We start from the raw sequence: 11445 nt of genomic DNA, 5'->3' as shown, positions 1-11445 counted from the left end.
TGTATGTTTTTGAAAGCATTTTTCCCACACCTGCTTGAACTTTTTACACAGCACTGTACCTGTATCTTGATTAAAAAAGGAATTGGTGGTTACAATTTACTTTACATGCCATTTGATTTTGTCCCATCATATACTGTATCATATTTGTGTGCATTTCCACAAGTGGCTTTGGGGCAAGAAAATCAATGTTGCATTTTAATCTACCGTGTCTCCGCAGGAGAAAGTGACTGAAGAGAGAGTCCAGAGACTGAAACAAAGGTTTATGTCCGCCTATGATGTCACTGCTGACGGGAAACTACAGATTCAGGAGGTGCTACCCCATTTCTGTCTATAATCGGTTCCTCATTCACTTGACCAATATTTTTGCCATACTAAAGATAGGGTACTCTCATATTTAAAGGTGAAGCACTGATATTTGTAGCAAACATGACACAAAATGTTAGCTCTTGTGTGCTTCCACTTGTATATTGTGTCTGAGTTTCATGCCGTTTAAAGATGATGAGATAAAACACTTTACCTACCTGTCCAAGAATAACTAAATTCACCTCAATACACACTCAATACACATATAAACCGTTGCACACTAGCTTCCTCTTTATTCTGGATCCTCTTCTCTGTCCCCTCTCTCTCTCAGACCCATCTATTCCACTGCCCCTCCCTCTTTGATTTATCCCATGTATCCATAACAATGACATAGCTTGTACCATATTCAAGAAGAATGAAAACAAATTTCTGGAACTTCTGAGGGGCATGTTAAGCCATCTTGTAGTGAAGAGACAACAAGAGGAGAGCGGCACTCAAACCATTTACATAAATTAAATACCTGAAGAATGTACTGTGTGTGTGTGTGTGTGTGTGTGTGTGTGTGTGTGTGTGTATGTATATATATATATATATATATATATATATATATAAAAATCGAATCTTCTAAATTGGAAAGAACCTAAAGATCCTTTTGGCCTGTCAAGTATGACTCTCAAAAATCCTGAACAAATTTCTTAAAATTAATTTAGGTTGGTTCTCAAATGAGTTTTCGATTGAGTCAATCCATTTAATTAAATGAACCTTGACTGACATATTAACAGGCTGCGGCTGTTTCCCAGCAATGAAAAGCCATATTTTGATGACATTGCTTTCTCTGTCTCCACTCTGTGTAATTGATGCAGCTCTTGGCACAGCAGCAGTGTTTCACCAGTGCAATGAAGTGCATTTTCTTTTGTTCTGAAAAATAAACTTTTAACCATTAATTAGGCCAGTCCCTTAATGCATTGCCCCCCACAGACCCCAAATGCTATGTTTGCCAAAAGTGGCCTGTGGAAGACCGTGATTAAGTGTGGCTGAAGTAGGAACAGCCTACAGTACAGTAGATTCTTTTGAAGCTAAACGCCCAAATTTAAAATCTGCATGTACCTCACTCTGTGGAACTTTTATGTGACTTAATGAATGTAGCTGATAGCACAAACACTGTCATTCTGTATGACTTGAAGTTAGGCTCATGTAGTGACTAGTCATTTGAAATGCTATTTCCCTGTATACTATTGCCTCTTCTCTACAAATGGCATTAGAAAGGAAGTTAGCAAGGCTATCACATAGCCACAGTATCCTGTGAGATAGCGGTTTGAAGTGCTCTTACTCTTCTAGTTCAGTATGACTGAACTGTTAGATGTATCTATTTAACTCTATCATCAGTACCTACTCACTATTGCACTATAACTGTAGGATAAGCAACTGAGCATCCTATAATGCATTAATTGTACTTGAAGCATGATTAATAGTAATGATCTGCACTGGGAAACCTCTCCTGATGCTTTTTACAACACAGCAGTGCTTTAATAATACTGTATTTTTTCAGCAACTGCCAACTGTTTTTTATGCATGACAGATAAACCTAAAAACTAAACAAATATGCAAGGGTCTACATTTTGTCCAGCAACCTTCCATATTGGTAAGTTGGTTAATGTTAGAGATCTGGATATTAAAACTGCAATGTGAATGCATTTTTCCATTTAGACTTTTTTTTAAAGTGTATTGAGCGTGTATTTACTGAACACTTGGCTCTTCGGAGTTGGCATCACTGTTGGTGCATTGCGCTTGTTCTTACTGTGAGCCATGTGAAATGCAATCAGGTTAATCATGGGGGGCCAGTTTAATCTGCTAATGGACGGTTGACACTATTAAAGAAGGACGAACAAGAGTAGAGCAACATGAACTGGAAAGAAGCCAGGAGGAGCTGGTGTGGAACAGAAAACATACATCACAAATCCCACATTGTATCTAGCCATGCAGAGAGTTTCAGTTTACTTTTTGTCGAGAATCTGCAGCTGAGACACGAGTTTGCATGACTGCTGTGTTACTGGCGGTAACTGTTATTTTACCCAAGAATACAATGGACCAGACTGGATGGAAAGCTTCATAGAAAGTCATGTTATCCAATCATTGCTCTCTGCTCTGACCTATTTTCCAGTTGGCCAATATGATTCTCCCTGAGGATGAGAACTTCCTGTTAATTTTTCCAATCATTGCTCTCTGCTCTGACCTGTTTTCCAGTTGGCCAATATGATTCTCCCTGAGGATGAGAACTTCCTGTTAATTTTCCGCAGAGAAGCTCCTCTTGACAACAGTGTTGACTTCATGAAGGTAAGGTCATAGACTATACTGAACATTATTACGAGATACGACAGACGACAGTAGACGAGCCACATCCATCAGTAATTATGACTCTTAAGAATATATCAACTACAATGTGTCAATGAAAGCTTATGAGAACTGTAAAAAAAATTATAGAGTAACATTAAAACTACAGAGGTGTAGTGATGGGCCAGTGGCCTATATGAAGCGACTGCAACATTCGTGGTTGGACTACAGACCATTGTTGCAAATCATCACCACATGAATATTTTTTACAAGACTGCTTATTCACTAGTGTATACTGTATGTAGGTCAATAGACTGTATGGGTGGAATCAGAAGACCAGTTTATTCAGCGTTTTTTTAAGCTCAAAAATGGATGAATTTAATATGTATTTCTATAGTAACAGGCCACCAGAGTAGAGGGGATAGTGTCAGTGACTTGGTCAACACATGCATAGGATGAGAAAGTCTTCTAACAGCTTTAGAGCTATGAATTTTAACATGACTGGAACCAGTGCACAGTTTGAATTTTCACTGTGATTCTGGTAGTAGTGATAACAATCATTGTATCTATTATATCTATTTTGCATCTAATCTGCTGTGATATTTCAACAGTGAACTCCAGTTCTCACTTTAATGTCACGTCAGAGAAACACGACAGAATAGCACCATTAGCTAATGATGACACTTTTTATGGTGTCATATTTATTTGGCTGTATTCACAACAAAATCAAATACATCCATAATTAGTAACCACTGTGCATTGTATGTATGCATTTGCTGATTTGCCCTTTCCTGTCTACTGCAGATATGGAGAAAGTATGACGTTGACTGCAGCGGCTACATATCTGCTCAGGAGCTCAAAGTAAGCTTGTTACACAAACAAAATGCATAGTGCTTCACACACACAAATGATTACACATCACTTTACTGTTCTAGGTGCAAGCTTCAGCAGTGGCAGAATGACTGACACAAAATTACTGTAACCGGCAGCCACCATTTCCTGTTCTGTCATACACTGAGACGTGTGCCCTTTTTCAGCTTCTACCAACACATTTTTCTTTAAAACAGAGATTCATGGTAGAGACATGAAGGGGTTTCAAGTGAATACCAATGGGATGAAAGTATTCAATGTTTTAAACAATGTGAATTTTGTTGCCACATCCTCTACTTTTGCTATCAGCTCTTCCTAACTACATGATGCAAAGTGCACTGATGAAGTCCCTTTTTTCTTCTCCTTCAAGAATTAGTTAATAAAATTGTGTGCAGCTGTGTATCACCCATTGGAGTTGATTGTTTTGTTGTCTGATTATGTGATAAACGTTTGTCTCTTAGGCCTTCCTGAAAGACCTGTTCCAACAGCACCAAAAGGAAGTATCATCTGACAAGCTGGAGGAGTACACAGACACAATGGTACTAACACAATTCACACAAACACACATCCTATAGTAAAATTTACTTGGTATGAACATGAACATGAAAGTTATAGAGTATCAGCATCTGTAGTATACATGTTGTGTCTAGCTTTAGAACAGTTAGAGGCAGCCTTTTGCCTTCTTTACTCGATGTGCAGCTGGCTTCATCGATCACTCTACTCTGGCTGACTGTGGGCAGGAGGCTCTCCTTCATCTATTGTACTGTATGTAGTGGTTGCATAGAGCCTGTCAAATGTTGCAATTTCAGGTAGCTTGCAAGTGCCAGTTAGGTCACTGTACATAACATTATTATTTATGTTTATTTTTCACAAACAAAAAGCTGTAGAAAACTGAAAAGATTTAAGTAGCTGCAAAAAACAATTCTGGCAAAGAACTGCCAGAGGGACTTTTTCACTTGTAATATTATTTTCATGAGATGTTGTGTGCTGCTGCAGATGTCAAAATACAGAGAGACACAGAAGGCAGCTTGTAGCGCCTGTTTCTACTTTATAGATGTCAATTTGGGAGAGACTGGTTCACACTGGGGGCGGCGCGGTGGTGCAGTGGCTAGCACTGTCGCCTCACAGCAAGAAGGTTGTGGGTTCAAACTCCGGTTGCCCCGGCCTTTCTGTGTGGAGTTTGCATGTTCTCCCTGTGTCTGCGTGGATGGATGGTTCACACTCGAAGCCTGATCAAATGATGAGTTATAGAGGGCAATAGAGTCACAGGTGGTGTGAGGAAATAACAAGGAACAGACAGGGAGATTCACAATGACTCAAGTTGTTTTCATGCTACTCTCTCCATGTGCTTTTTTTTTTTTTTTTTTTACAGATGAAAATCTTTGACCAAAACAAGGACGGCTGTTTGGATTTGAACGACTTGGCCAGGTACTTTTCAAAGAGCAGAATTAAGATCTGTTCTTAGAGCTGCCTCCAACATGAGATGAACGTCACCTGTGATTGCATCTGCACTGTATTACACAATACAAGTGTCAGATGGTTAGACGGCCATAAAAGAGACATTTCTCAACAAAAAACACAGAAAATGTACCAGACTGTGGTGAATTTTTAAAGAAATGTACACGAAGACATGGCTGTATGTTCACTGCCCCCTTTAGTTTAAAGTGTAACACTGTATGTTAAATGTCACACAAGAGAAGGAAGGTGACAATATATAACAATATTTTTTTCTTTAAAAAACATGTGTATTTTTCTCACTTAGGATCTTGGCTTTAGATGAGAATTTCTTGCTCCAGTTCCAGATGGATGTAAGTGTATTCTTAATCTTGTTCTTTAATGGTTTGCTGATGAAAACACAAGGGTAAAGCACAATGCAACAGTTTAACACGTTAGCTTCTGTTTATTTTTTATCTAATGTCTCTCCTCCCATACTCTCACGTTTTTAACAATTCCTCTCTTCTTTTCCCAAGGCCAGCAGTAAAGAGGAGAGAAAGAGAGACTTTGACAAGATCTTTGACCATTATGATGTTGTAAGTACAAAAATGCACCAATTGTGACACATTTGATGACTGCTATTTCATAATTTCATCATAATAAAGCTAATTACTGGCATGTCCTGCAGGAAACGATGTGAGAATGTGGACTGTGGGTATTTTGGTTTATAGAACAACCTCTGAAGTATGATCATTCTACTTGCATTTCTAGAGTCTGTGGCACTTTATTGTTGCAGCATTTTGGGCAAAGCAGCCCTCTGGTGCCAACAAAGCTGCCCATTGGCTAGGGGTCTTACAGGCATGTGGTCATAGTGGACAGTTTCCATGTGTTGTGTCTTAATTGGTGTGTGACAAGTGGCATTGCTTCCAAAGAATCTTTTTGATTTGTTTTTTAAAAAGTCTTATCAAAGGACAGCACTCCTCCATAGCACAATGGGAATAATAATATTTTACCAGTGATGTCAACTTAACAGTCAAGGCAGATACCACCGCCACTAAACATTTTCCACTCCCAATTAACTTTCAAATTTGCATAACGTGTGGTGGTGTGCGGATGAGGGCTTGGCAGGGCAACAGTGAATCCAATTAGCTCCCTTACCTCTGTAATAAAACATAATATGATAAAGCACCCATTATGTTGTCAAGTCACATTCTGGGAAGATGAGTTAACTCTGTTAAGTGTATTCACAGTGCAGCTCCAGATAAGAGTCAGGAATCAATGATAAGCATATATATGACTCTGTTGTCATGTAGAGTATGAACTAATGGTATGTCTGGAAGTTTTTTATACTGCCTGTGCTTACTTTAAAGCAACATTATTTAGGATTAGGAGTTTTTTGCCTCTACAGTTTCAGAGAGTAATCCAATGCTGTTGTAAATAAGGACAGCTGTATATGTGCATTTGTTATGATTACATTGCTTATGATCAAAACTAGCAAATCGACAACTTCTGCTAATAACACAGGCAAACATCAAACAAGTAGAACAACACAAGACAAAGCAAGCCAGCCAACGGAAACAGAATAAACACTATTGAAACATATAGTGATAACAGAGTCTGTGCACTAGTTTGTCAGTGGCATGTTTCACGCCATCCATTTTCAAGCAACTCAAGTGTTGCAAAAGCTATTTTAAGGTAGCACTGGACTGCACTTTTGCTTCAGATCACACTGTATGGAAACTGGAGGTGGATATTTCAAATACATTAAATGTTAATTCAGTATAATTAACAGGCTACAGGATGGGAATGGATGTCCCCAATGCATGCTGGGATGTGTTACATCCCCACCAATGAAACTAAGAAATAAGTCCAGAAAAGGAAGGCAAATGACTGACTAAATAATGTGTTCCTTTCTCTATTTTTCTGTCTCTTTCTTTCCTGTTCAGAGTAAGACAGGAGCACTGGAGGGTCCTGAGGTGGACGGCTTTGTCAAAGACATGATGGGGCTGGTCAGGGTAAGACACTGTGCTAATGTGCTTTCTGATATTCAGATATTAGAGTTTCATTTACCAAAGATTTATATATGTATGTATGTACCAAATATTGTTGATAATATTCCTTCTCCATTTCCTGCGCATATAGGGCTCAGTATTGAGTATCTGCCCAAATCATCATTATTAGAAATTGACACAATACCAGTGTTCAGTTTAATGGCCAACTCAGGATGAGAAATTTTCTACAGCTGAAACAATTTGACACTTAATCAATTTTAATGATCAGCAAAACAAATATAAAAAAAATCTGAAACAATTTTGATAATCTTTAATCTCTAGTCATTTTTCAAGCAAAAATGTACACTCTATCAGCTCATCAAATGTGACGATTCAATGCTTTTCTGTCTCTTTTATCATAGATAACTGAATTTGGATTGATTGTCATATGAAACCATTTTGAAGATGTTATTCTGGGAAATCATAATGGGCACAATCCACTGTTTTTTGACATATGATAGACAAAACAATTATTTGATTTATCGAGCAAATTGATTGTTAGTTGCAGGCAGCCCTACAACATTTTATGTTTTCCCAAAGAGGTGATAGTCTTTGGAACAGATGATAATCAAGTTTGATGGATGTTGAATGAAGAAAGGCTGGCATAGTTTTTGATATCTAACACTGATGATGCACTCTTATTAAAAACTTCACAAATTAGAGCAGACAGAATCAACTTCATTACAGGCTACACAGCAGCCTTACAGACACCACATTTACAGTTGAATGCCTTTCACCTCTCCTTTCCTCTCTCTTCTGTCCACTCCAGCCCAACATCACGAGCTCTGAGTTGGACAAGCTGCGAGCCGTACTGCTGCGTCACTGTGACGTCAACAAGGACGGAAAGATCCAGAGAAATGAGCTAGCTCTGTGTCTGGGAGTCAAACCTAAAGCTTAGTTTTATTTATTAATTGAGTTTTATTATAATATTATATTATGAAACACTGAATCTCTTTATTGTATAGTCAATAATGGTACTATATTGTGTTTTGATCCAGATCATTACTGGGTTATTTAAGGTTAATGTTCATAAAGAGTTATTTGATCCTGATTCTGATTTAAAAAAAACAAAACACAATTTGAAACTGTGTGGTGAAAATCTAAATTAAATGACTGAATTAAATGACACTGTTTTTTGCGTATGTTGTACGTCAAAGAGAAAAGAACCAGATGTGAATGTTTTCTGGCTAAAATGTCTGTGCTGTAAGATTTGTGGTATATTAATGAGTTTGTTAGTTGGTGGACAATGTTAGCATAGCTTTGAAAAAAATGTTTTTCATTGTCATATAAACTTGTCTTCTTTTTAATTTGGTGCTGGAGTATGTTGGCCATTAATGTCGTTTGGCTCTTTGCATGTTTCTCTGCCAAAGAAGGCTCAAATACAGCATGTTGTTGTAATTTTAATATAATGCGCATTTGAGGAAATAAAACAATGACGTGTGAAGACCATATTGATTTTTCCTTTTCTCTTTTTTTGCGACTGTGATGTAACAGCTCTTTTAAATATATACAATTAAACTTTTTTTACTTACTGAGAAAATTAACATTTTGATATGACGATATAATAGAAATAAAGCAGAAGTTTGTATTTTATTATTTTAGATGTGTTACAAATCATAATTGTATCATTTAAAACCTATTATAAACCTTGATTATGAAGTATAGTTAACACTGTGCACGTGTTGACAGGCTGTTGCATCACTTAGTATTTATTGTATCATCCATTACTATAGAGCAGAAATGCAGGAGGAATTCGGAATAATGACATAAATAATTCAAAACTAAAAACTGCGTAGCCTGCACTGATGAGTCATTTTGAATGCTTTTCACTTAAAAAGCATCCATTCAATCATTTTAATCACACTGTCTTATACAAGTTGTTTAGTCAAATGCAAGGAATGAATTACAATAGATTTAGATTTCACATTGATCTTGCAATGATTCATTAAATATTACCTTCAAACACAGAACATTTTTCAAGAGCCTGATGAGTCAGCAGCAGTTGGAGAGTGTTTGTATGGGGGACCTACAATATAATATAATATGATTTTGCTGACTAAAAATGACCATAAATGAATCAAAATATTTACTTTAAACAATGCTCCCAGCCTTGATATTCTGTAAATTGTCAACCAATATATATTTAGAGATGGAGAGCTTAGGCCTTAACCCTTAAGTGCTGTTGTGGCTGTTTTCAGCCACTATGAGGTATTTTTGAGTCTTAATTTGGCCATAACTTTTTCTGTGTTTCAGCAAATGGAATGATTTTTGGTGACAAATCTTATTTTGACACATATTTTGGGAAAATGCTTTGGTAAAAATTGTAATTTTTACTGTTGATAACCAGGTTGCACCATTAACCCTTTATAGGCCTGTGCAAAAAAAACAAAACAAAACAAAAAAACACTAAGCATCTGCATCAGATATATGAACACTTTATTATGAACCAAAATGCAACAACAACTTCAAATAAACTGAACAATGGTTCAACAGTTGAGGATAGATGAAGAACTAAACAATTGAACAAACCACAAACTCTGTGTGTGTGTGTGTGTGTGTGTGTGTGTGTGTGTATTTTCAGTCTTTCCAGCAGGACTTGAGGAAGTCATGGGGAAAAAACAGCCACGAACAGTAAATGAGGGAGAAAAAGTTAAAATCTGATGCTGCACAAAAACTAACAATGCATCAAAAACAATGTTGTTTCTAATCTTTGACATGTCCAAGACTGTGATAAAAGGTAAAAAAAAATCCAGTCCACAATTACATTTTATATTGAAAATAAGTCATTTTGTGTTGTTTTGTTCCCAAATCAGTGACATCATTTATAAATTTGGCAATTAAAGAGTTAAAATCCTGATTTTCTTTTTAAACATTTAGTCGTTTTATTCAGGACTGAAGTTGATTAATAGATTTATGCAAAATAATTTTTTAAATATATTTATCTGATACATTTTTACAGCAGTTTAAAGTAGTGGCTGTTTTCAGCCACGAACATAATGAAAGGGTAGTAAATTTGAACAATGCACAAGGGTCTTCATTTCCACCAGACACTCTGCAGCGCAGGTCACTGTGACTCTTCTCTTGTGAGATGCAACAAGTTCACAGGGCAAGTCTTTGCTCGTTAAGTAGAAGCCAGAGAATGAAAACAGACGAGGTTAAGTAGGTGGAAACCCTTCTGGCCACTAAAAGGGAGCTAATGTTGCGAACCTAAAAGCTTTACCGCCTGATGGCCCTTTAAGTCCCCACAAAGCTATAGTGTGTGGTTTGATATTGTCTCTATCTCTGTGTTCATTTAACAGAGAGGCACAATTACAAACATAAAAAGAGACTTTACATAGTGTGTTTAGATACGGTAAATAAGTACACTTGCGTGAGTGTTTGCATGTGTATTGTGCTGTACAGTAAAGGGCTTATGATTGTGTGTATTTGCGTGGGCGGAGCAGCTGCTATACAGCTGCTGCAAAACACACAGTTTCCCATTTAGGCTGAAAGCTTTACTCCCCACTGTCCCAGGCCTCATTTACCCTGGATGTTTATCAGTTATTGTGGTGCAGTTGCAGGGAATTTCAATAGAATACTATGATTATTCCCATCATCAAACTGGAGGCACTCTAATTAATGCTGAATAAATAATTTATTTTCTTTCATTTGCAAAAGAAAACCACCTATTTCTATTAGTGAAAAAGTGACAACAAGATGAGATAAGTTGCTTTCTCTGATTGTGTTCTCTTTGGGAAAACATTTCCTACACACTGAGTCTGAACTAAATTACTTTAATTTTCTTTATAGTTTTTTGACTGTCAGCCTACCAAGAAGACATTGTCTCAATTTATTCAGTAATGTGGTCGTTATTGAACTGTGGCCTCAAACAGCCCTGAACCAGCATTTCTCTGAGCTTCTAAACAGGTTATCAAGCGGTTAGGTGGGACTAAATTCTTAAGTAATGATTTATTTCAGGGTGCTCCATTGCTGTCACATTAACAAGTGCTTCACCTTCGGCTTTATAGCTCTAGTGCGTGATCTGTTGCAGATGAAGCCAGGAAGACAACACAAATGATGCGAAACCAAGAGAAATTGGGGGGGAAGCTACGGTCAAACTAAAGGGCACAGTGTATAACCTTGTGTGAAAGAATAAATGCACATTTTATGCACATCAGTATATAACCTTTAATTTATTTTGTAATCTACTTTGTTTAGAAGGGGTTTTAACATTACTTTTAATGCCTGAATTCTGTCTTAGGCATAGCAACCACAGTTTTTGAATTCTCTTCAGTTTGTTTGCATTGTACCCTGATTTGAAGTCTTAAGCTTTAAAAAATGTAAGCAGTAAACCAGAAACAATCACCCTTCCACTGCTTCTGGTTTATTGTTGATAAATGAACAGTACTTAGCTTACTACAAAATTGAACAAACAAAAGATTTTTTTTTAAAAAACAAACAAACAAGAAAAATCTTT

General features: G+C 37.0%; 1 protein-coding gene across 1 annotated transcript in view; it reads left to right on the top strand.

The window, feature by feature from the left end:
- The window catches only part of scgn (secretagogin, EF-hand calcium binding protein), a 13223-nt gene extending 4785 nt beyond the window's left edge, over positions 1 to 8438 (top strand). Inside the window, exons 4-11 of the mRNA XM_046045477.1 lie at positions 2548 to 2637; positions 3439 to 3495; positions 3966 to 4043; positions 4877 to 4932; positions 5267 to 5312; positions 5475 to 5534; positions 6885 to 6953; positions 7759 to 8438. Coding sequence (XP_045901433.1) covers positions 2548 to 2637; positions 3439 to 3495; positions 3966 to 4043; positions 4877 to 4932; positions 5267 to 5312; positions 5475 to 5534; positions 6885 to 6953; positions 7759 to 7887 — 585 coding nt within the window. The 3' untranslated portion in view covers positions 7888 to 8438. The remainder of the gene's footprint in view (positions 1 to 2547; positions 2638 to 3438; positions 3496 to 3965; positions 4044 to 4876; positions 4933 to 5266; positions 5313 to 5474; positions 5535 to 6884; positions 6954 to 7758) is intronic.
- Positions 8439 to 11445: the final 3007 nt, after the last annotated feature.

This window comes from Micropterus dolomieu, linkage group LG03, assembly GCF_021292245.1.
Source record: "Micropterus dolomieu isolate WLL.071019.BEF.003 ecotype Adirondacks linkage group LG03, ASM2129224v1, whole genome shotgun sequence".
NCBI lineage: Eukaryota > Metazoa > Chordata > Actinopteri > Centrarchiformes > Centrarchidae > Micropterus > Micropterus dolomieu.
The sequence above is the reverse complement of the archived record's forward strand: the minus strand, read 5'-3'. Positions and strand labels throughout refer to the sequence as shown.